This window comes from Eptesicus fuscus, chromosome 16, assembly GCF_027574615.1.
Source record: "Eptesicus fuscus isolate TK198812 chromosome 16, DD_ASM_mEF_20220401, whole genome shotgun sequence".
Classification (NCBI taxonomy): domain Eukaryota; kingdom Metazoa; phylum Chordata; class Mammalia; order Chiroptera; family Vespertilionidae; genus Eptesicus; species Eptesicus fuscus.
The window spans coordinates 54,566,315-54,591,539 of NC_072488.1; the positions used below are offsets into that span (position 1 = coordinate 54,566,315).

A 25,225-nucleotide genomic window follows, 5' to 3' on the forward strand; every position below is an offset into this window, starting at 1 on the left:
GTTCACAGCAGCAGTGTTCACAACAGCGAAAAGGTGGAAGCAAATGGATAAATGGATAACTAAAAATGATCTATACACAAAATGGGACACTATTCAGCCTTAAAAAGAAGATTCTGACACATGGGACATAGATGAAGTGTCACATTAAGCAAGATAAGCCAATCACAAAAGGAGAAATACAATATGATTCAATTGGTGAGTAATAGTCAAATTCAGAAACAAGTAGAATGGCGGCTGCTAGGGGCTGGAGGGAGAAGGGAATGGGGAGTGTGGAAGGGGCAGCTTCAGTTTTGCAGGATGAGTTCTGTGGAGGGATGGTGGTGGTGGATACAAAACAATGTAACCACCTAATGCCACTGAACTGCACTTAAAAATGGTTAAGATGGTAAATTTTGTTAAACCCCCGCACCCTTTCCCCCTCCCCCACCCACACACACAGCCAGCGACGGGCACACACACACAGGAGCCCACACTTTCACCGAAAGTGGTTTATCAGAGTAACGGCTGGAAGGAGCAGGGAGGCCGGCAGGAGCCTACACGTACAGGTGGGCCAAGTGGGTCCACAATGGTTTGTCTGGAACATACAGGAATTAATAAATAGTACAAGAATAAACTGTGTTTGTGCACTGGTAACTGTAAACCAGTTTGCTCACCCTGTATTCATTCGGCTTCTACCTGGGGGCAGGGGACTAGAGGAGAGCTCCAGCTCCAGATGGGGCAGGGACCAGGTACTTCCGACGTGCCTGGTTTCCTCCCGATTCGGACAGGAAATGTCTCAGACTCACAGGGGACTTGTAATCAAGCTGGTAGTGTTCTTGATGAGAACCCAGCAAGTCAGCCTGAACGCGCACACACAACCTGTTACAAGCACGCGAGTAGGGAGGGCGCCGGCACCTGGAGCCTGAGGGGAGGCCCTCCGACAGCGCGGGCTGGGCCCCCCTCAGGGTCCCGGAGCTCACAGCTGCGGTGAGGCCTGTGAGCCCCGCCAATCACTCTCCAGGCCACTGGGATTAGAGAACAATTATGCAGCGAGACCCATCCCCTTCGTCCGTTCTGGCTTGGGCCTACTCATCTGTTTCAAAAAAAAAAATCAAATGTGCCCTCAGAGAAGAGCATTTCCAGGATGAGTATTCCAGGGAGCATGCCGTCTTAAACAGAAGGGAGGCCGCCCACGAGGCTGCTGAACTGAGGGGAGCAGGGCGAGATTCCTGGCCGCCACAGGAAAGCTCTGGATGTCTGCTCCCAGACCAGGAATAAGGATATTCTAGGAGAGGAACTCAGCTGCCCAGGAAACACCTGGAAGGAGTGGGCAGGAAGGACAGGGGCCACCTCCCTCTGGACACAGGTCAGGGTCTGGCCTCATGTGGGGCCACGGCCTGTCTGTGTTCTGGGCTTGCTCCCTCACCTCTGCACCTCAGGGCCCCCTGGCGCCGAGTTTTCTTCTGTGCTGATGCCCGGCCCTGGGCCATGCAGCCGTGTGCCTCAGACCACAGAGGACTGACTGGCTCCCACAATCGGGGATGAGGGGAAATTCAGTAGGCGTGGCCCCTTACTTCCAAGACGCAGCTTCACCTTGGTGCAGGGCTCACGGGACCCTTCTTCCTGTACCCCAGCTGGCGAGCCTGCTCCTGGGTTTCCCCAGTGCGGGCAGAGGAGGCCCAGCTGGCTTCCGTCACATGTCTAGAGGAAGCAGTGTGGTCACTCTCCCCAGCAAGGCCTTCCTCCCCACCCAGGCACAGCTCCTCCCCCCTGGCTTCCGCTCTCCTGGCCTTGGGGCCAGAAGCGGGCTTGAGGAGGGCAGGCTGCAGCGGAAGGGGCAGGCTGGGGTCACAGGGAAGGCTGTGGGGCTGAGCTTTCCCCCAGGCCCTCTGCCAAGAACAGGAAGAGGAGCCGAGAAAGGACTGTGCTGAGAAATCCCAGTCCTGAGCTCTCAAATCACAAATGCAGAAACCACAAACCAAGGAAAGAATAAAAAAACCAAGCTTTAAATTTTTTTTCTCTCCCAATAGCTAGTTCCAGTGATGTTTATTACTCAGCCTGAGCTGGAATAACCTTAGACAAAAATAGAAACAGCCTCTGGTTTTACTGAGCCTTCGTACAGTCCTGACTTTTCAGTTCACGTCAGGGCCCCTGGCTGTGGTGCCAGAGACCACGGGAGGCCAGACGAGCAGGGTCTGCAGAGGGGGGTGGGCCTCAGAGCAGAGCCAGAGGAGGACAGCCAAGCAGCTCGTTCCAACAGTGCAGCCTGGCTGGCGGCAGGGTCTTACGTGTCGGGTGAGCTGCTGGGGCCCCGGAGAGACCAGCCCAGACTCAGAGCTGATCTGGCCTAGAAGGACATGTGGCCACATGCCAGCAGGGCCACGACCCTGGCCCACGCCCAGAAGCTGGGTGGGTGGAGGTCTGTGCCACCCTGTGCTTGGCCCAGGAAAGAGCCTGGGTGGAGTCTGGGGAACTCTGTCCGCAGGGCTGGTGCAGCAGGGCTGGGCGTGGGCGGCGGGCTCTGTCCGCAGGGCCGGGCGTGGGCGGCGGGCTCTGTGCGCAGGGCCGGGCGTGGGCGGCGGGCTCTGTGCGCAGGGCCGGGCGTGGGCGGCGGGCTCTGTGTGCAGGGCCGGGTGTGGGCGGCGGCTGTCCCTGCTCCGGAGCCCAGGATCCCGCCTGCAGTCACTGGCTGCAGTCACAGGGCTCTCACCTCTAAGTCTCCTGCGGCACAGGGGGCCCTCCCCGAGGCCCTGCTGAACCTGTGTATGTCCTGAGACGGAGAGGGCGAGGATGACCAACGCCGGGGGAAGCTGCTCCTCCGAACCCAGCGTCACTGCTGTGCTCCGCACTGTCACTGGGCCGCCGGGTTCCGGTCTCCTGGTTCTCACTGACGGGCAGGCCGGGCCGGCCCTCCCGGGGCCTCTGGGCCACTCCAGGCCAGGCAGCCGGTTGTGGCGGCTATCGCAGGGGCTGCTTGAGCTCGAACAGGCCTGTCCCGCCCTTGACGACTTTCCCAACCACGAGGCAGGCGGAAGGAGACCTCAGCTCGTCGTGGGATCCTGGGGGACAGAGCGCCTGTTAGGTGGCTGAGGGAGAAGCTGGGTCGTGTGTGGGGCTGGACGGGGCACCTTGGAGCAGCCCAGGGTCCCGGAGGCCGACTGCCCTGCACGTGAGAGAAGGCCCTTTTCCCTTCAAAACACAGAGGCGCTTCCCTACCTGCTGCCCACCCTCCCCAACCACTTCCTCCATGAAATCTCGCTCGCGTGCAAGGCGAAGGGGAAGGCGAAGGCGTGTGGAAAGGTGCCCCAGGAGCAGCCCGTTTGCCGGGAGCAGATTCAGGAGGGCCGCCCGCCCACACTGACCCAGCATGGTGGCCTGCTTCAGGAACTGGAAGCTGGTCTCAAACGTCATCTGCTGCAGAGGGGACGAGCTGGACTGGATCCCAAAGCGGTTCAGCGGCTTGTAGACACCCTCGAAGCACATGTAGTCGGCGACCAGGGAGAGATGGCGGGGATCAACCGCAATGCCTGTCACACAGGCAGCAACGTCAGGAAGGATGCAGCGCTGGGGCAGTGGCTCCCGACAGGCTCCACCCCCAGCTCCAGCACCTATTCCCTCCCTAACCGGGCGTGTCCCCCCTTCTCCCTCACTGCACTGTCTCCCTGCTCCACTGCCACCAGTCGCACGTGAAACAGGTTCCAGACGGGGCGTGAGAAGTGACAGCACTGCCTTCACTCGAGAACTGAAACCCTGAGGGCTGGGCAGGCCAAGCTGTTGTTAGGATGTGCTGGCCCTGGTTTGCTCTCTGACATGTACCGCTGTAAGGTTTTCCCCGTAGCTTGAAGCAAACGGCCTGCACCTGCAGAGGATCCACTCCCCAGACGACTCACGCGCTCCCCTCTGCCTGACCCAGTTGTGCCCACCAGACATCCTGCTATCTTCCCAGGTGCCCCACTGTTCAGGCAGCAACCCCAGCTGCGGGCACAAGCCAGACCCAGCCCCTCTCCTGGACACAAACTCCCTCGGTGCTGACGCCGCCGACACCTGGCCTCAGCTGCGGTGAGAGGATGTAATACAGTTTCTTAAACGCTCACGTCGCCTGGCCTGGCTCCTGCTGTGCGACCTAACAGTTATCAGGCAGGAGCTTTCAGAGGCCGGCGGGCGGGACACAAGTGGTGGCCCTCGATGATGGGACTTGCCACACGACACTGAAACACAAGTCGCCCCTTCCCCATGGTCACTCCCAGGGCCTCCTACAGCTCACGGCACCCCATTTCAGTTCCCCGGCGCTGCTGGACGACACCCGACCCTGCCAATGGCCGTCCGCAGTCTCTTACCGTACACAGCAAACACGTCCTTGATCTCCTTCTCGATCACGCGCAGGGCGGCCTCGATGCCGTACGTGTTGGCCATCGCGTGGATGTCGTTGGAATAGAGGCGGCGCAAGTCCAGGACCTGGGGAGGGAGGAGGGACTGACTGGGAGGGCCCGGCCTCTGCTCTGTCCGCAGGCGACACCCAGGCTGCTCTCTCCGTGTCTGGCAGTCGAGCACAACTGATGACAAAGTGGCCACCACGTGGCCCAGGATAATTGAGAGGAAACAGTGTGGGCAGAGCTGCCGGCAGGACGCTGGCAGGGCCCAGGTCTGCTCCTCACTGCCAGAGCTGAGGGACTTGGCGCCCGCTTTAGAGTCAAGGTATTTTTTTGTTTTGTTTTTGTTTATTTAACAGAAAGACCCATTTCCTAGGATCGATACAGCCTCGATGGGTGAGGAAAGTTCCCTAGTGGAAGTACAAACACCTGTCCAGGGCACGTGAGCAGGGACAGTCAGCTGCAGGGTGTAACCTGGGCCTTGTCAGGGTCCAGTTCGCCCGCCCTGGGGGCCCAATGGGGCTCCATGAGATGGCAGTCACCCCCACAGACGAACTCGGAGGACCTGGGGGCTCGTCTGGGTTTGTTTAAATGAACTCGTGAGGATGACACGGAGCTCGCCCTGGCTGCCTCTCAGCAGGCGCGAGCCCTCCTGCTCTGTCTTCCGGAGGAAGACGTGGTGAGAGGGTCCAGGGCAGAAGGGGCCTCTGTGGGCAGCTGCTGTGGGGGAAGTCTGTGAGGCGGGAGAGCTCTGCGGCTTGCTGGGGACTAGGGGACCCGGGTTAGAGGGCTCCCAGCTCCAGTATTCTGTGGGAAACACTTGTGCACAGGGGCTGAGACAATCTCAGAGGCTGGGGGGACTCAGGGAGGAGGGAGGAGCCAGGAGAGCTCAGGCGAAAGGACAGACCTGCTAGCGGAGCAGGTGGGACAGGTACATGGGCCTCTGCCGACCGGGCCTGGGGGCTGGGCCTGGACCACCTCTACGCCCAGGGCCTGCTTCACCAGATAAAGTGAGCAGCTCCCAGGCCAGCCACTCGGCCAACTCTGTCTTACAGTGCTTTGGGAAGGTTTAATGTCAAGGAAAAGCATCTGTACTCAAACTAGTCTGAGAAACGGGGTTACAGTTAAGCAGGTTTCTATACTGCAAGCCGTAATTGGGAGCACTGTCGATCCCATACAGGTGGGCCAGGCCATGCCAACTTGGTTTGGGGACCCTCGCTAGAAGCGCCAGCGTCTCAGCAAGGGCCAGAGCAGAGCGGTGGACCTGGCCCTGAGTGCCTGAGGCAGAGGCAACACGGGCTGTGGGCCAGCAGAGGGCCTGGGGGCCGTACCTCGGAGGCCAGCAGAGGGCCTGGGGGACGTACCTCGGAGGCCAGCAGAGGGCCTGGGGAGCTGTACCTCGGAGGCCAGCAGAGGGCCTGGGGGACGTACCTCGGAGGCCAGCGGAGGGCCTGGGGGCCGTACCTTGGAGGCCAGCAGAGGGCCTGGGGGGCGTACCTCGGAGGCCAGCGGAGGGCCTGGGGGGCCGTACCTCGGAGGCCAGCAGAGGGCCTGGGGGCCGTACCTCGGCGTACTTGAACAGCTCTGGAAGGTTGATTCCTTCTGTGTTTAGGACGAGCTCCTTCTCGTTCTGGCTGTTGGTGGTTTCATTCAGGAGGCACCTCGTGATGCCCTTAGTTGCATAGATGACAGCACTGTGGGCCAAGGACACCACCAGGGAGCTCATGTCGAAGTTAATCTTCATCAGCGGGAGCTTCACTGTCACCTGCCAGAGGAGGAGAGCTGAGCCCAGGGAGATGGCCACCCCGAGCCCCGCAAGAGGGCAGAGGCCGCGCCAATTGGGTTCCCTGCGGTGCTCTAAAGCCCTCTTAGTAAGCGCCTTGGCCGGGGACAGGTGGCCCTGCTGGGGGAGCTGGGTCAGTGCGTCTGCACCGTGAACCTGTGGCTAAGCCGACCATACACAGCAGCCATCTCCAGTCCCCCAGAGCGTGGTGGAAACGGCGGAGTGATATGTCACAGGTGTCGGTGACAACGGTGAAAATCACGTCGCCCAACATCGCCCTCACTACCCTTTCAGTGACCACAAAGCAACACAGGGGTTTGTGTGTGATCCTGGTCAGTGACTCCTGCCTGCACGGCCACAGGGGAACCTGAGCGGGTCAGGGCACAGGAAAGCCCTGTGTGGACTGTCTGGGCATCCACACCACCGGCTGCGAGGGAGCCAGGTCCCCAGTTGGAGACCAGGGGCGGCGGGCGGCAGGAATAAGTACCCTGCTCCCCACGCAGCTTCCACGTGTGCTGACAACCTGCCGAACCGGGGCTGAACGAGGCGACGTGTGAAAGCACCTTATAGGGCCTGGCAGGTCAGACCCCACATACACTCCTACTGAGAAGTCAGAGAAGTGGCCCTCCAGGGATTGGAAAGTCAAATGTGTGAGGCCTGACCTGGGGCAGAGGGTCCACAGCTGTCACCACATGTGAGCTTAGGGCTCTGGGATTAAAGAGACACATCAACTCTCACGGGCCCCAAATGGTCGCCCGGCCATGCAGGGGGGCGCTGAGCAGCAGGCCCCTCCCCCCCCCCACCCCACCCCCACCTGCGGCACTGACCACTGACCTGGCACCACAGGCTCTCCTCGGCGTCGTACTGGTAGTCCTCTATGAACGGGTGGGACTCCCGGACGGCCTGCACCCGGCGCTCCATGGCCTCGGCTCCCTGGGGCTCCTGGCTGCTGCTGGGCTTCCGGGGCTGCCTCGAGGGTGGAGCAGGGGCCGAGCTCTCCTCGGGGCCTGAGCCCACCTCTTCGTCCTGCTCCTGGGCCGTGGGGGCTTCCCCACGGACGTTTCCTTCCTCTGGCACATCCTCGTCGTCATTCTCCCCCTCCTCCTCATCCTCACTCTCATAGTCGACCTGGCAGGGACAGAGCGCAGGCTGTTGCCGGGCCCACCATCGCTCTGGCTGTCTGCAGAGGCTTATCAGACGGGCCCACCCGGGCCCCACCTGTTCCTGTGGCCTGGGCCGCCGTCCTCCTTGCCCCGCTGGCCCGTCCCCTGGGAATGCCAGCCCCCAGTGCCCATGCCCCTCCTCACCCTCACCTTGTGAATTCCCTCAGCGCCCCCACCCTGCCCTTTGTCCTTAAGCCACCATGACAGCAGAGGACTGGTTTGGGGAGAGGACAGAGGTGTTATCTTTTCATTTTAAAAACAGGAGGCAGCCTGACTTCGCCTCCTTGCCAAAGGCCGCTGGGTCCTAGACACTGATTCAGGTCCAGGGCAGCCAGACCCACAGGGCAGCCCTGGATGGCACCGCCCGACGCCTGCCCCGAGAACACCCTCTCAGCTGAGGTGTGAGGAGGGCAGGCTGGTCTGGCTTCAAGGTTCCTGACAGGTCCCAGCAGAGACAAAGGAGCAGCCTCATGTGTCCGGAATGAGGAGGAGGGGGGCGTGACCACAGCCCCTCACCCCAGCCCGAGTCCCCTCACCTCCTCCTCTTGCTTCTCCCTGCGTTTGACATCAGAAGCATCGGCGTCTCCCTCCTCCGCTTCGGCGTCCACAATGTGCTCCTCCTCTCCCTCTTCGCCTTCCTGCTCTCCCTGCAGGGAGGCCGAGGAGGAACACGATGCGCTCCAGTTCCTACTGCCCGGGGACTCCACCTGTCCACCCACCAGCCAATGCACCTACCTCCCACCTACCCTCCCACCCAACCCAGGGCGTCCACCCAGCATCTACTCTGTGTAACCCTGATTCCACAGCTCCTCTTCGGTCTGTTTTCACATGGACCACCTGCAAAATCTTGCATTTAAAAAAAGTTTTTAAAGGGTCCAGACTCTCCAAGTCACTAAAAAGAGATGGTGCAAAATATTGTTCCAGATAATTTTGTTGCAGGTGGAGATGAAGAGTAAGGGTTGTCATGGTGGAATATTGAGCATTTTAAAAACCAAGTATTTATACCTTTCTCTTTCTGACCTTGGCTCCTACTTTCTCAGTCTCCTTCTGAGTGATTTAATGATAAGGACTGGGCAGCCTTTCAAAGACAGTCCATGCCCATCTCTGCTTGAGTTAGCCAACAGGTAGACGTCCATGGCAGGAGACCCAGAATGCTCTCTGGTTGAGGCCAGCCCCTCAGTTTAGGGATGAGGAGACGGGCCCAGAGAGAGGAGGTGGCACAACTGAGGCCCGGAGCAGGCAGGGGCAGTGCCTGTCTTTGCTGCAGCCCCACCTAAGTACAGCTCAACAAACCCCGGCTCAGAGGACACTCAGGGACCTGCCCCCGCACTGCCTCGGGTCCAAAGGCTTTCCCTGACTCCTTCTTTTTTAGCCAAAAAGTACAACTTCCCTGCTTCAAAATGCCTCTTGTCCCTGCCAGACCCATTGGCCTCAGTGCATTGGGCCTAGGTAAGTCAAAGGCAGAGAACAACAAAACCCAAAAACACTTCCAAAAGCCCAGCAGGTACCATTATTTTGAGTTTGTCCTCAGGATAAAAAAATCAATTTGGGGTGGGGGGTGGGAGGAAGAGGGTGATGGGAGTGGAATCTTTAGGGGCAGACAGATGAATGACCTGGGGCCCTGCCCAGGGCCAACCAGACCACGCTGCTCCCCTGCGTGGCCTGCCAGACCTGAAAAGTCAATGTTGCTTTTCAGCTCTCAGCACAGCAGACAAATGCTAAGGTAAGTGGAGAGATGGGCCAACACCAGGGAGGGACTGAGGAGCGCTGAGAACAGTCATGGAGAAGACCCTCCCTGGGCCAGTCCCCAAGGACCCCTGAGGGACTCACTCACCGGAGTCCTCCCCGACTCCCCCGCGTTGTCCAGATCCCGCTGGGTAGCTCTTCGAGTGTTCACGCTTCTGAAAGCTGACGCTTTGTTATTCTTCTTTCTGATGGACTCCATCAGGATTTTAAAGAATCTAAAGCAAGAAGGCCATGCAGACCGTTCAGGAACAGCATCTCCACTCCCCGCTGCTGCAGGGGTAGGATGTTCTGTCCGAGGATCTCACACCACGTAGGCTGACACTGGTTGGGGCTATTCCGAGACCTGGCCTCCCCCATCAGCTCACGTTTTCCGTCTTGCTGTTTCTGAATGGTACCCGGCATGTCAGAAAGAACAGGGCTCCCCAGCCTGCCAGGCCTGCTCTGAACACGTGCTCTGCCCATCCTAGGGAGTGTGGCTCTGAGCACGACAGTCTAACTCCCTCGCCTGTGAAAAGTGGGTATTAATATGTTTCATGCATTTTGTTTTAAGGCTTAGCAATCACACTATGTCTGACACCTGCCACAGGGCCTGGCAGAGTGACGCTCAGTAAACGACAGTTGTTGTGCGGCTGTGGCTGCCATCTAGCAAACGGCCGAATCTGCAGAAGGAGAGGGTCCAGCCAGGACTGGGGCCTTCCCCCTGCCTGCCCGCCTTGCCTGCCCGCCCCTGCATCTCCAGAAAGTGGGACAGCTCAGGCCTGATAACTCCTGTCTCCTTGGTGTGCAAGCCCAGCAATCTGATGGAAGAGCTAAGATGTGGACAAGCTCATCGGAATTTCAAAGGCAATGATAACTTACTTTGTGGCAATAAATCTTGTCATCAGGTTAGAACCAAACCAATTTAAAAGAACCAAATCAAGCACAGCCTAGGGGGCCTTTCCTGCCCCCCGACTCCGCTTCTTCCCGAGATATTTTTCATTCCCTTAGGGACTCATCCCATCCCATCCCACCCCACCCCACCCCTGCTTCTGTGTTTATTACTCTCTACCTGCTTCACCAGGCTGCAACCATACCAAATGGACTACTCTTTGGTTGGTTGGTTGGTTAATCCTCACCGCAAGATATTTTTCCTTGATTTTTAGAGAGAATGGAAGGGAAGGGGAGACAGAAACATGTGAGAGACACATTGACTGGTTGCCTCCCACACGCACGCTGGGATCATCGAGCCTGCAACCAAAGTATGTGCCCTTGACCAGAATCGAACCTGAGGCCCTTCAAGCCCGAGGGCCAGTGCTCTATCCACTGAGCCAAACCGGGTAGAGCTGGGCTGCTCTTAATTATGTAAAGTACCAGGTGCCTCCGGGGTCCAGGCAGCCAGCCAGTATTCTGAGCCTTTACTGTGCCCCGGGGCACAGCAAGGATGAAAGCCAGGAGTTTAGAGTCTTAATGTGAGAAGCAGGCAGGTCAAATGTTTACTATTGGGGGAATTATAAACAAAGTCACTGCCACTCTCCCTCCTCATTATTCTTTAAAACTTAGCTGTATGTGGTTTTCCCAAGGGCAGAAAAGGGCTCCTCGCCTACTCATCTGGGGAAGAGCTTGGTCACTAGGCACTGGGGACCGAGCTGAGGGCCCGATGCGGGGAGGCCAGGCTTACCTTTAGAAGAGACTCCAACTGGGAAGCGAAGTCTCTAAAAGGACAGGCTCTGGTTCAAGATCCTGTTCCACCTGAGCTAGAGAGGAGGGCCTGAGCTCCTTGGCACAGTGGGACCACTCCCAGCCCCTGCCGCCCACTGTGCAGAGTGTGGGAGACGGAGAGAGAGGACCAGGTGTGAAGCACTGGCCTGCGCACAGGGCCTGCTGCTTTGACTCACCAGGTGGTTACTTTGTGGCAATATCACCCATCTGCGGCTCTTCCCTTCAGCATCCCAAGTCCCCCCATAACTGTCTTCAACCCCAATTACACATCTGCTCCCACCCACCTCGGTGCATGCTATGAGCTCATGCTCAAGCCATTTGCTCTGCTAGTGATTTTCCCAGCCCCTTATTTAACATGGAGCTGCATCCCCCACCTCACCCCACCCCAAGGTTGGGTCTAAGTGCAGATGTTATTCCAAGAGGCCTTCTCTAGTCTCCCTGGTTGGGAATCCTTTCTACCTCACCTGCCAATTTGTTGAACAGGACTGGTGCAGAACACACGAGAAGGTGAAAAACTAGACTAAACACATGGCTGGTAAGTGGCAGACAGTGTGCGAGTCCTGGAGGTGCAAACCGTGTGCCCTTCCGTGATTTTGCCGAGAGCAAGGGAACCAAGGCCCCAGTGACTGCCCCGGGAAGGCTTGGCTGATTGTCAGAACGTGGCAACTGAAAGGGAACAGCAGGGGAGGCTGCACAGAAAGCTCCCATTCCACATAAATGATTATAAACAGAGAACATGACCCTTGGCTGTTTCCGAAAGTGCCTGCCAATAGCTCCACCACCTGCTGTTTTCCAAGTCGGACTCACAGAAGCACTAACTGCAGATGGCCCGCCTGGTCCTTTCATGGCTGGGACCGGAGGCCAGATCTCACACTCCCTAGTTCAAGGCTCTTTCTACTTCTCCACCCCACCCCACCCCCCAGATAATTTAGTTAAGTGTTCAAAGCTACCTGCCAGTACGAATATGTGTCACTGTGTATATTTTTTGTTTCCTAATCTGTGTTAAAATAGTCTCATGAACCTTCATACACTGTTGGTGGGAATGTACATTGGTGTAGCTACTATAGGAAATAATATGGAGGTTCCTCAAAAAGGAACCAGCAATTTGACTACTCCTGAGTATCTATATAAAAAAAGAATGAGCTGGCTGGTGTGGCTCAATGGTTGAGTATCGACCCATGAAACAAGAGGTCACTGGTTCGATTCACCAGTCAGTCAGGGCACGTGCCCAGGTTGTGGGCTCGATCCCCAGCTGGGGGCGAAGGGAAGAAAGGGAGGGAAGGGAGGAGAGAAAAGGGGGCAGGAGAGAGGAGGAGAAATGAAGGAGAAGCAGCTGCGTGTGGCAGGGTCACGCTTCTGCAGCACACGCACGCTTCCTGGGGTCTGTAAGAGGCCTTACTGGGGGCTTCACTGCCCACACCTGACAACAGGGGTCCTAGCCATGCCCCAGCCCACGTGCGGCTCCTTCCCTCACCTCGGGCCCATTCTGCTGAAGTCACAGAGCAGCTCCACCGAGAGCTACTGCACACGCTTTATCACAGCTTTTCAAGTGCACAAGCAAAGTACAAAGTGCGAGTTGAAAAGTCTTACACTGCTGGAAGAAGCCAAGCCTGTCCTTCATCAAGAAGAAAATTTTTAAAAATGATAGATTTTCGCCCTAGCTGGTCTGACTCAGTGGATAGTGTTGGCCTGCAGACTGAAGGGTCCCAGGTTCCATTCCGGGCAGGGGCACATGCCTGGGTTGCGGGCTCAATCCCCAGCAGGGGGTGTGCAGGAGGCAGCCAATCAATGATTCTCTCTCGTCATTGAAGTATCTCTCTTTCTCTCTCCCTTCCTCTCTGGGGAAAAAAAAAAAAAAAGTAATGGACTTTCAACTCCCCAAGATAAGGCAAGTAAAGGGAACTCTCCACACAGCCTGGTGCAAGCTTCCTGCAGACCCACCTGCTCCCAGGCCTCAGATGACTAGAAATGGGCAGAGCATCCAACTCCACGTTGTTAATGCTCAAGAGGCCACGTGGTCCTAACTCCCATTTCCCAGAAAAGGGCTGCGTGGCCAGCACACACATGCGGGCCCCGGGGAGGCATCTCCTCCCTGGTAATTAACGAGCTGGCAGGCTGCAGCACAGATGGGTCTCCTGAGACACGGCCCAGCACCAGGAGAGCACGGGCCCGCCTGAGAGAACAGACCTCTTAGCCAGGTGGACAGCGATGGAGGGGTTCCCGAGGCCCGGCCAGTGACAGCCTCACCCAGGGATCACGTGCCCCGGGACAAGATCCAAAGGGCTGAGTTCACGTCCGAGCTCCCCATCTGCCACAATACCCATCATCCTAAATGCCACCTGCTTAGGGGCCCAGCCCTAAGCCAGCTCACTTCTTCAGGGGAGAGGACAGCTGCTCTCTCCTGGCCACGCTGCCTCATGACCTTCCTCGAGTGGGCGTCACTTGGGCAAGGTTTGTGGGACAAGAGAACTCATGGACTTTGCGCTGCTTCTCTGCCATTGGTTCTCTCTGAGCAGCTTAGAGAAGGCCAAGCAGTCTAGGTTAGAGGCAGATGGTCTGTGGTCCGTGGCCAAATCCTGCCAACAGATGGGATCTATTTGGGCCATACCAGGCTTTTAAAAAGATATGAATTGGTTGCTGATATTTAAAAATCAGGAAACTTATTTGTAAAAATAAAAGCAAGTAACGGAACAACCAAAGACAGAAGATGGGGGCGGGGACTTTCTTCTTCTGTAAATCAAAAGATCGGGCTCCGGCTCACAGTCCCTCCCCCTGGAGGCAGGTTCTGCACACTCCAGTCTGCCAGGAGCTTCCCAATCTGCCTCTCCGGCCTGTTACCTTCGAGGCCCTGCAGCCACGTGTTTGCTCTCCTCAATCTGGGGTCAGCTGGCAAATCAACAGGGCTTTGTTGACTCTGTCTGGCTGGTCCCACCCTGATGTGCCCATCTCCCATTCCTGTGTACTCAGCATTGTGGCCTTTTCAAATTTCCAACAGTGACTTGAACTTGGGAGAAAAAGGATGTTCATTCTTCCTACCAGAAGGCAACCAGAATTTCTCTGTAAGAAGCTGGAGGTAACCAGTTACAGAAATGGCATTTACAAGCAGCAGGCCACAGGTGTACTGCTCACCACCAGGAGATACAAGTACCAGGAACTACATTATCTGCCTGGAATCGCATCATGTCAGAAATGAACACCTAGCGCCGGCCCAACATCACAGCAGCACCGCTGTGGCGGGCCGTTCTCTCTGCGGTCACCTTCTTCCATGCCTGAAAGCCTACAAGCCCGAGAAGACAAGGCTCACCAAATAGCAAGAACGGGGTCTAGGAGGTGGTGTGTGGTCAATACAGTCACACTTATAAGCCAGAGGGGAGATGAGGTTTCCAGATTAGGCTGCAGGGCCCACTGCTCCCTAAGCACTTCCCATGAAGAACTAATTTGGGCAAATGAGCCCCAACCTTCAGGAGTCCTGAAGCCAGGAGGGCTCAAGACCCACGACAAAGTCAAACAACAAAGTGGCCCGAGTCCTGACCTTGTCTCCATGAAGTGCAGAATGTCCGTGGGTCTCAGGCACTTCTCCTGCTGGTAATACGCATGGGGCAGGAACTGAAACCGCAGCTCGTACACCCGGAACTTGTTCTGCTTCTCTCCCATCCGGAAGGATTCCTGGACATCGACTTTCTGCAACACCTAGCACCAGATACACAGGGAGAACCCAACTGCTCAGGTACCAGGGCATTACAGGTGAAATATGGGAAACCCGAGGGCTTGAGGGACAGGCTGGGACCACTGGCCAAAACCCCAAAGAAATTCCCCAGCCAACAGGTCACCCCCAGAGAACAGCCCCGGCTGCAGGGCGTGCGCTCCAGCAGGGCTGGTAAGCTAACCCAGGACGTCTCTTTATTTGTAAGGCACACGAGAACGCTGCGTGATTACTTCTAAGGCTTCCAGCTCAGCCCCGCCCCTGCTCAGCACCTGGCAGAGAAAGCTCCCCTCTCATTGGTGAGAGTCTGAGCCCAGGCTCTGAACAGTCCTGACAGGAGGCCGTGGGGAGAACGCCTCGCCCAGTCTGCAGCAGGGCGCCCAGTTGGCAGCTTGTCCCCCAGGCGGCAGCAGGTCCCCCACACGGCAGCAGGTCCGAGAGACAATTACCTCCCCCAGGCACACCCTGGTGAGCTGCCTCTTCAGGTTTTTCACTCTCTTCAGGGCTTTTTTGGTGTTGAGTACGGGCACGCTCATCATGGGTGTCTTGATGTTGGCGCTGGCCACCATGAGAATCTCCCTCAACCTGTCACAGAACAAGAACACCTGATGGTAAGAGGCACCCAGGTCCCCTTTCTTGTCAGAGCCCTTTGGGGTGTGGGACAGACCCTGGGATCTTGCAGGGAAATATGCTCTGGCCCCGTGTGACAGCAAGTGACTCCCCTGTCCGTTTCCTCCACTGGAGCGCAGCTCCTCAAGAACAGAACACTGCATCTTATTCTCATGTCCTATCACCTGTGCCTTGCATACAGCAGGTGCTTACTAAGAGCTTACTAAATGAATGCAAGGGTCTACGCCCCTTCTACTGGGTGCAGGCACCCTGCTCAGGCCTTGCCCATGAGCGCAGTCAACCTGCACAGCCTGACTGTGCGGGAAGGTGGGCCCGCAGGTAAGGATCCTGAGTCTGAAGAAGCTAAGGAACCCGTCTAGGGCAATGGCAGGGCCAGGTATGGATGCAGGTGGGTCTGACCCCCACTCTTTCCTCTCACCCACTGGCCATCATCGTGCAGGTTGCATACAGTTACCTGCAGGGCTAGGGCTGCTGTGGGTCATGTTCTAGGTGGATGGTGCCCCAGAGTTGGGCAACCAGGTGGCCCTGCAGGGGCTTGTGAGCAACAGCTTCCTGAGTCCCGCCCCTGGGAGTGGGAAACTGACAAGCATCCAGGTAACTCTGATAAAGGAGCCGGCAGAGGGATATATGGGGATTCTAAGAGGCCAGCCAAAGAAACTTCACAGAAGAGCCGAGTCCCCCAAACTCCAACCCTCATCCCCACCACTTTGATGAGCCCTGACTTGGTCACGCACACACACTCTAATTAAATGAGTTCTTCCCCAGGAGCGGGCTAGGACACACACACACACACACACACACACACACACACACACACACACCACCCCCAGTATCCCACCTCGGAATGCCCAGGGTGACGTTCATCTCCCCTCTGCCAGCGAAGTGGAAGGTGTTCAGCGTCATCTGTGTGGAGGGCTCCCCGATGCTCTGGGCGGCCAGCAGGCCCACCGCCTCTCCCGGGTCGCACAGGGAGCGCTGCCACTTCAGCTGCAGCAGGGTCCGCAACCTGGAAGTGGGGCGGGGACAGGGGTTAGGAGCAGACACCACCCACCTGCCGGATGGGTGTCCATACCATCCCAAACTAGGGTGCATGGAACTAGTCCCTCTCCCTCCTCTGGGCTGGTTATTTCCTAACAAATCATCCTCTCATCCTTAAAAATTCCTGCTGGTGATCCTGGAATGTCTTCATTAGCTGGGAGGGACTCCAGTGGGGTGACCGAAGCTCTGCACGTCCACCTTGGACTGTTCACGCTCTGAGGATGCCGCGTGTCCACTCTGCACCGGTTACCAGCCCCCTGAGCAGTCAGAATGTCTGAGCTCCCAGTCACGTTTTCCTCCGTGAACCCTTTCCCGCACTGGTTGTGACAGTGTGGAGAGGTTAAACCTCCTGCTGTACAAACCAGGACGAGGTCCACGAAGCAGCTGTGGGGCGGGGGGCAGGGGGCAGGGACTGTATTTTCTTAATTAGTGCAAACGCTGCCACGTCAGAAGTGTGGGTCCTATACAATTTGTAGTTACTAGCTTTTCTTCCTTTTAGAACAGCAGGGAGTACTGTCGTACCCCCACACATGGAACAGGAAGGGCTCAACAAACGGACACTAAATGGACAGGTGTGCAAATGCAGAAGAAAGCAACCAACTACATCTCTATGCAAGTTCTTTTTAAAAGTGAGACTTTGCATTAACCCAATGTGTCTTCTCTCCCAAGTACCTCAAACCAGTATGAGCAGGATGAGCAGCCTGGACACAGCAGGTGATCTTGGTCGTCCAGCGCCGCAGGCCAGGCTTACTGAGCGAGGGCAGGACCCCTGACAACCCCCAAGACCAGTCCCACCAGGCATCCCTGGGGCACTTTTGGTGTTTTAACCCGTTGTGGCTCGGTGCTGGTTCCTGTCTGGCTTCCCACCCACCTACACCACAGGATTTTTTTTTCCTGTTTTGTGTGTGTGAATGGGCTCAAGGTGAGAAAAACATGTGTTCCTTCTTCCTTAAGGTTTCGAAAACCAAAGCTCAAAGGACCAGTGGACTAATCAGACAGAAGGCTAAGACACGGTGTCATAGAAGGCTAAGAAGGCTAAGACACGGTGTCATAAGGCAGCGAATTATTTGCTCTCGGAGTTGGAAGCCACTGAATGGCAATTAGGTTCCCTGACTCCCGACTAGCATCACACAAACTGAAGAGGCCGCTTCTGAGAGCTGTCCCGGCAGAGCTCTCTCCTCTCGGCCGATGGGGATGCCCACACCTGCTCTTGTCTCCTGTCCCACAGCCTCAGGGCGTGCAGGCTGCCCTTCCGGTTCACTTCCCTCCCTCCTGCTGGGGTCTGAGCCCGGGACACTGCCCCCTTCTCCTGAGGTAGGGAAGGGCCTACAGCTGGTTTCCCTCTGCACGCACCGAGCAACGCATCCATGTCGTTACCTGTCAAGAGAAAGCTCTGATTTCTCAAAACTCTTCTCTGCCTGAGATGCCCACTCGAGACTGTAGTCGTCCATCTTTTTTTCAAATGTTTCTGACACCGAGGCAAGGTAGATGTCCGGGCGCCAGACGGACAGGGTGGGGTCAGGACAAGGGGCTGCCTTCTTCTGGTATTTCCTTCGGCTCTGCTCATCCAACTCGCCCCACATCCTCAGCACCTGAAAGGAAGGGCGGCTCAGCCACACCGGAGGCACCAGCAATGGCTACTTCTCCTGGGACACGGGAGGATAAGGAGAATCAAAGGCACTGGCTTCAGAGGCGAGTGCGGAGACAGAATCCTGACTGCAGTGAGAACACAGCTCTACATTTAAAACGGGGAAACGGAATCCGTCCAGGGCTCACTGCCCCACCCGATTCTGTGGGCTCTTCGTCCTGGCCCACCAATGACAGGGAGTGAATGTCCAAACTGGGATTCTTTTAGAACAAACAGGGCAGTGATGCTAATAATGCCAGGACAGGCGGCAGAGCCAGGTGATCGTGTGCCCCTACCTGGGCTTTGACAGACCCCGCGCCCACGCTGTCCCACAGCTGCCACTTCAAAGCACGCCCCTGCCTCTCGGCTCCCAGCTGTGCTTGGCCAGGAGGCCTCATCAGCAGAGGGGAAGGGACGAGAGTGAACCCTGGCGTCTCCCTCCCACCCTCTCAGAGGAGCCCCGAGCGGGCCTCCTCCCCTACTGAGGGCTCCTGTCGAGTGGCCTCTGCCCACAGCTACCTCCCTGCCCCTTCGGGCCTGGGGTGGTGCGGAACCCAAGTCAACAATCCTGGTTCGAACCCTGCCCACACCTCAGCAGTGCCTCCTTACATCACTATTTGACTGCCATGTGTTTCCCGACAGTGAGTGAAGCCCGATTTCATGATGACACCTTCCATTAGGGAAACACCCTCCTTCCCTCAGCCCCTGGCCGAGGAGGCACAGCCCCCCAAGTCACCTGGCAGGTCCCAGGGCTGCGGCCGGGCTGACTGGCGCCCTGGAGGTCCGCGGCTCTCACAGCTGTCTGGACTTTCTGGGAATAGCTCAGGAAGGCGCCCGTCCTCTGCAGGGGGCCGGGGTGCTTGCTCTGCCATTTTTTGATGGCTCTGAAGTGGCGGAGAGCTTTCTGGGGATCTGCTCTGGATAACACTTCATGGAGATGCTTCGATTTCATGATTACCTAAACAAACACACCACACACACAAGGCCAGAGATGAGGGTGACCCAAGGGCCATGCCACACAACGTCCCGGGACCAAGAGGGCCTTGGGGAGCGGTCACGGCAGCTTTCACAGGCTGAGCACCCGCTACTCATCGGGGCCCTCACTGTGCAAACCAGACCTGGAGCTGACGGTCCCGGGAGCTGAGGAGTCAGGAGAGAGAAAGACAGACCCAGGGCCCCTTCAGAACACAGGGGAGGGCCCAGGAGGGAGAAGTGTGGCCCAGAGCTCGGGGCCAGGGCCAGGATGGAGGAGCACGGCCAAGTGTCATCTTCCTTCGGCCATCCCTGCGCGACCCTGGATAGGCCACCATCAGTTTCAGCTTCCCAGCCGGCAAAACGGGGTGACTGCTGGTCAACAGTGGCGCTCAACCCTGGGCAGTGAGGTACGGCTGGTGTCTGGGTCTGAGTTCAAACGCTGGCTCCGCCCCTCACCAGCCAGGCACTGAAGCTCTGACCGGGTGGCCTCAGCTGTGACACGGGCAGAGGAAGGAGCGCCTCCTTCCCCAGGTTACACGAGGATGAGACCCAGACAGTGTCCACAGCTTGAGTTAGGGTCCCGCCGTGGCCAACGCCCCTCACAGCAGCTGTTGCCTGGGGTGCTCGTGCCTTTCTGCCACCTCCAAGCCCACCGACGGCTGCAGAAATGGTGAGTGTCGCACGGCATCGAGGTGGTTTTAAACTCTTCCCCCTCTACTGCTCAGCAGCCACGACAACTGGGCGGCAGAGCCTGGAGGGCGGGGCCCGTGACACAGCCCCGAGCCCACACCCTGGCCGCTGGGGCCTGGACCCACCTCGTAGTTGCTGGCGAGAAAGGGGAACTGCTTGGGCTGCAGGAACTGCGTCTTGGGGATGTCCAGGCCGTCCTCCCCGTACAGGAACTGCACCACGCTGCCGTCGCTGTCGCGGACCGTCAGGTCGTACTGGACCACGAGGCCCTCCAGGTGCTTGATGATGCACCTGTGGGAGGCCTGGCTCAGAGCCCACCGAGCTCACCTCCCAGGGCAGGGAGGTGGGAGGTGGGAAGGAACTGCTGCTCTACAGCCAAGCTGGACTCCAGGACAGGCAGCCTCCAAGGCCCAGGCTCTGAGCTACGGTCTCGCAGCTGGAGGCTGCAGCCCTGTGCCCGAGAGGTTGGCTGCCACTGCTGGCCTCTGGCTCCCTCTCCAGCCCCAGCTGCCAGTGCCCTTAGAGCCACAGGCAGGCAGAGCAGTGACGCTGTGTCCCCACCCAAAGCTTCTGCAATGCTCCCAGTCCAGAGACACTCAGTCAGGGGCACAGAGGACATGAGGAACTAGATGCTGAGGTGACATCCCTAACCCAGGCACTTTCCCTCGGTTCTCCCAGCGGTCAGCTGCCTCCCTCCTCTCCCCCTCTGCTGCCCGGTGATGGCCCCTTACCTGATTTCTGGCCACTCGGCCCTGGTTTCTCCTCCTGCCACTTTAGGAGGTTTCCCAGGAGCCACTGCTCCCCAGGCCCCAAGGGCAGAGCTCAGTGTTATCAGCACTGTCTCCTTGGCACCCAGCCCACCTGCCGGGCTGACGCTGAGCACCCACTGAACATGCTGAACACACGGAGATGCCCCCCCATGCTGGGCTGTACGCACCCCCAGGGCTCCGGCTCGGCACAGCAGTGGCCTCTCCAGGCTGCACCTCCAGGTCTCTCCCAAGCGTCAGGCCTCATCTAAGGGCCACTGAAACGTGTCTACTTGAACGCTCTGCTGCTGCCACCTCGCGCCACCCACACTTCTCTCCCCTTGGCTTTCCGTCACTGGGCTGCCACGGAGGCCTGAAAACAGCTGGTCTGATGCCTCCCTGCCCTCCCTCCTGCATTTCAGCCAGCTGCCCCACGTCTGCCACATCTGCCTCTTCCTCCCCATTGCCACCCTCGAGGGCTCCCAGCCTGGGCTCCGCACAGCCGCACTGGCTCCTCACCCATCGCCGGAAGCACTGCACCGGCCTCCTCCACCCGGACCTCCAGCAGCAGGCATCTGTGCCCTCTGTCCCGTGGCTCCCCACACCCTCCTCCCTCCCACACTGCATTCAAGTGGCCTCGGGTCCTTCCGCCCCAAACACAGCTGATCATTTGTTCTCTAGCCTGTTCTACTCTACATGTGTTCTTGAATGACTTAAAATGATAGAGGTGGGGTGTCACCCCTGCTCTTGGGAGGAACTGCCGTGTGATCCATGCCCCATGGAGGGGAGCTCACCCCACTGTACTGAAGCAGCCAGCTCTGCAGATGGGCTCCTCTCCGACAGCCAACCCCCTAGGCTGCAGCTCTGGGCGTCAAGGGGAATGGACCGAAATAGGGCTGCACTTTGGGAATGCGGAGCTCAGAAGCAGCACAGGAGAAGCGGGAGGGACGGACAGGCCTCTGAGGCGAGAAGAAACGAGCTCTGCCTTCCTGTGCACAGTCAGTGAGTTCCCTGAGAATGTGCTTAAAATCAGGCCTGCGAGGCACGGGGTTTATTTTTGCTGCCCCTCCATTTCCCACCACCACTGGCTCCCTGGGTTCATGAAAAACCATTACCCCAAATCCCCAAGGAACAGCCACCCTGGCTGCATCCCAGGAGAGGGAGGCTGGACGCAGGCATCTGCCACCCCCTCTGCCGGGCCCTCTGGAGTCAGGTCTTGTCCAGACTGAAGCTTCATTCCCCCAACCTGCTCAACAGGCCTGTGAGAGTGGCTACTTGTTTTCTTTCCTCCCAGAAATGAGAGAAACAGGTAGGTCTAGGCTGGGGACCCCAAAGTGACACCTACATCCGGAGCAACAGTAACTGCAATTACAGACACACAGGCAGGGACCCGGGCCCGGCATCCCCTTGGCTGTCCTGGACTGCCGAGCCCTCCCGGGGCGGAGGACCGGCCCATCACCAAGACCTTTCCGTACCCGTAACTTCCCTCAGAATGCAGGGGCCCTTTGTCTGAGCTCATGTGCTAGTAATCCTTTAAAAGGGGAAGAATATCTGCTATTTTCTGTCTCAGGAAAACCGTGGGCATTTTAAAGATGTTTTTCCATCCAAAGAAATTCCAAGTGAACCGTCACTGAAACTGTGAAAGAACCGATGTGAATGGTGCCGGGCGCAGAGCCCACCGAGCGGGGTGGAGCAGGGGCGTTACCTCTGGAGGTAGCCGGAGCGGCTGGTTTTCACGGCGGTGTCCACCAGACCCTCGCGCCCCGCCATGCAGTGAAAGAAGAACTCCTGCGGGAGAAGCGGGCCCCAGGCCCCAGAGACGGCAGTGAGGACGGCGTGCTTCTGCAGGACGGCTCAGGCCAAGCCTCCAGCAGCCCCGCCTCGTCTCCTGGGGCCCTTGACGGCTCCAATGGCCCAGTGCCTTCTGTCCTCCCCTGTGGTGATCGCTGTCTTATCTGCCCGAGAGCAGAGGGAGCGTGGATGAGAAGTGACAGGTCCTGCTCCAGGGGCCAGGTGTCTGCCTGCACGTGTGCATCCACCCTACCCATTTCCCCAACAGAAAGGCACTGGTGCCTCATCACTGTCCGGGGCAGCCCACACATCTGAACTCCACTTCCCACAGTGTTAGCAGAGGTAAGGGTGTTTTCCAAACTCTTTGATTGTAACCCACAGTAAGAAATACATTTACAACAGTAATCAGTGAGCGCACACACATATCCACATATGCACATAAAGATATAACTAGAACTTCATGAAACTACCCCATCCCTTGTGCTCTCTGTATCATCCTGTTGTTTCTTTACATAAGCAATGCCATCACTATCTATTACAGCGGTTTCATGACTTACTACGGGGTCACAACCAGTTTTAAAAATTCTGGCCTCTGTTGGCACTCCACCATCCCGTGCCAGAGGCCAGGGGTGACCACTGGGGCCGAGGCATGAGCCCTGGGGCAGCAGGCAGCCTTGAAACAAAAGGGTCGCTCCTGTTCACAACCTGGACTTAGCTGTCTGACCACAAGGGTCACCCTTGCAGAAATGCACTCGGCAGAGGACAAAAGGTGCCAATGTTCAAAAAGCCGTTTGACAAGTTTGAGGAGAAAACCCTCCCCCTAGGGGAGATTCTGTTGTCGTCCAAGGGACACTGGACATTTGCGACAGCTAGTCAGTTTCCCAATGGAAGGAGGAGCCGTGGGAAGCTCTGCTGGGGGCTTTGGGAAATAAATCTCCATGAGGTCCCTTTGGCAATGGAGAGACCCCAGTGGGGGTGTGGGGCCTCCCTTTCCCTGTCACCTTCAAGGGCAGGTAAGACTGGATAAGGGGGGATGCACAGCAGGAAAAGGTAGAACTGGGATTGGTCATTCATATTCTCATTTATCAGCAAACACTGAGCTCCACCCTGTGCCAGGCACTGTGCTAGGCTCTGGTGTCACAATGGTGGACATGAGATGGTTGTGTCCTTATGGTCCGCGTGGGCCACAGGGTCTAATGGGTAAGCACCAAATGGCTTGGGATAATATCCACTTGGTATTTATACTTGACTAGTAGCCCATTTGCAGGAAGAATCCTGCAGGCGGCAGCTGCTGCCGCCTGCCCCACTCCGCCCCGCCCAGGCTTTCCCTCAGGCAGCCACCTTGCTTTCTACTTTTCCTTCCTCTTCCTTCTAAGTTGTCTTCACTCCTCCCTCCCTCAGCGTATGCAAATTAACCACCATCTTTGTTGGGTAGTTTGCATACTCTCCCTGATTGGCTGGTGGGCATGGCTTTGGCTGGTGGGCGTGGCTTGGGCATAGCGACGGTGCGGTCAATTTGCATATTACTATTTCATTAGGTAGGATTGTTCTTGCTCAAAGTTGTTGGGGAAAGTCAAAGGCCTTCTACCACTGAGCTGGAAATGAGGAGAAACACCAAAAGGAAAACCCAAAATACATACAGGAGGCTTGATGCCAGTGAGGAACCTGCCGGTGACGAAGCCGCCAGCCCTGGGGGTGAACTCGTAAGGCTCAAAGCAAGGCAGTGACTTGCCAGACGCCATCAGTGGGGGTCTCCGACCTTCCAGTTCAATCTGGCCCAGCAAGCAGGAGATCTGGGGAAAGGAAACATCTGTTAAGCAATGCTTTGTCCTAGCAGGAGAGGGAGGCCTGCCCTTCAAAAAAGCTGCATGGAAACTGAGTTATTAAAGGCCAACCTATCGGTAAATGAACCAGGGAAGCTTGTGTTTTGAGAAAATAATTGTTTCCCTTTTGTTGGCTGATGGGAGAGTTTCCACATTTGGTGTTTTGTCAAATGGGCTATTAGAGAAGCCATGTTTAAGAATCATTATGCTCTACTTGGAAGGGACCTGAGTGCTGGTCCTAATGGGGAAACTGAGGCCTGCAGGAAAAAGTAACTTACAGTGATCCTTAAATTTTAAGGCCAAAAGAGAATAATATTGACCATATTTTGGGGGTGGGGAGATGGGGTGGGGAGAACACTGTGTCTGGCTTTCACTTTAGTCAAAGGGACTTCCTGATGGCCTTTAGGCTTTAAGCCCATTCCTATTGCTCTGAGCCACCAAACAATGAGATGGTCCTTAAGACCCTCTCAAAGTCATCAAGATTTTTTTAAAAATTACGATTTATGAGAAGGTGCCATAGCACTGAGGTCATCTGAGGAGGTAATGGGGCCTCAAATTAAGGGTTAGAAACCTCTAGGACAGTGGTCGGCAAACTCATTAGTCAATAGAGCCAAATGTCAACAGTACAACGATTGAAATTTATTTTGAGAGCCGGAAACCGACTTCTGCGCATGGGCCACAAAGTTTCAATCACACTGTACGTGCTTGCCCGCACGTGGTATTTTGTGGAAGAGCCACACTCAAGGGGCCAAAGAGCTGCATGTGGCTCACGAGCCGCAGTTTGCCGACCACTGCTCTAGGACAATACTTATAATACGAAATGGGAAAAAGCAGATCATGCAAAACTGCAGGGTCTCAGCTACACACACAGTGTTTCTATATAACGTGAATATATGTAACACAGTAATCTAGTGAGTAAATTTACAGTATCTACTGTATTATACGTAATATCTGGATACTTACATCTGTATTTGTTCATGGTATTATTGCTAACAGTGGCAAGTTCCTGTACTAACTTCTATGCGCTTTTATATTTTTCAGTACTTGCCACATTTTATATAAAAATGGATCCTTTTAAAATCAGAAACAAATCAGAAACTACCTCCTGGGAATACCACACCCTCGGCCAAGCAGCCAGCCCTGTGCTCACACCTGCATGGTATTCACAGTCGAACCTTTGGCTCCGGACTGCACCATCATCTGCAAGTTGTTCTCTGGAAACTGCCTGTGAAGGCCAAAGGGCATGCATGCCTGCGGATTAAAATGCACCGGTGAGCACACCCTTCTGAAACCCCAGGCTCAGAGGTCAACTCAGAATGCAGCGACACACTCACACTATTTACTCAGAGAAGCACCAAACCCCACCTGAGACGAGAAGCCCCATTTGGCATGAACCCTCTCGCTAGAAGCTCTGCAAGTCTAACAACGGCCCCATGCGCTGCCCTTGACACAGTTTGTCAGGA

The 25,225-nt window shown here is 56.8% G+C and overlaps 1 protein-coding gene across 1 annotated transcript in view; it reads right to left on the reverse strand.

Moving 5' to 3' along the window:
- Positions 1 to 1,983: 1,983 nt before the first annotated feature.
- The window catches only part of POLR1A (RNA polymerase I subunit A), a 73,621-nt gene continuing 50,379 nt past the window's right edge, over positions 1,984 to 25,225 (reverse strand). The window contains exons 19-34 of the mRNA XM_008155919.3: positions 24,915 to 25,013; positions 23,580 to 23,732; positions 21,854 to 21,936; positions 19,528 to 19,693; positions 18,474 to 18,695; positions 17,488 to 17,702; positions 15,911 to 16,078; positions 14,892 to 15,027; positions 14,272 to 14,429; positions 9,130 to 9,256; positions 7,832 to 7,942; positions 6,967 to 7,260; positions 5,914 to 6,114; positions 4,317 to 4,434; positions 3,342 to 3,506; positions 1,984 to 3,038 (exon numbers count right to left, since the gene is read on the reverse strand). Of these exons, the coding sequence (XP_008154141.2) occupies positions 2,938 to 3,038; positions 3,342 to 3,506; positions 4,317 to 4,434; positions 5,914 to 6,114; positions 6,967 to 7,260; positions 7,832 to 7,942; positions 9,130 to 9,256; positions 14,272 to 14,429; positions 14,892 to 15,027; positions 15,911 to 16,078; positions 17,488 to 17,702; positions 18,474 to 18,695; positions 19,528 to 19,693; positions 21,854 to 21,936; positions 23,580 to 23,732; positions 24,915 to 25,013 (2,517 nt within the window). The 3' untranslated portion in view covers positions 1,984 to 2,937. The remainder of the gene's footprint in view (positions 3,039 to 3,341; positions 3,507 to 4,316; positions 4,435 to 5,913; positions 6,115 to 6,966; positions 7,261 to 7,831; positions 7,943 to 9,129; positions 9,257 to 14,271; positions 14,430 to 14,891; positions 15,028 to 15,910; positions 16,079 to 17,487; positions 17,703 to 18,473; positions 18,696 to 19,527; positions 19,694 to 21,853; positions 21,937 to 23,579; positions 23,733 to 24,914; positions 25,014 to 25,225) is intronic.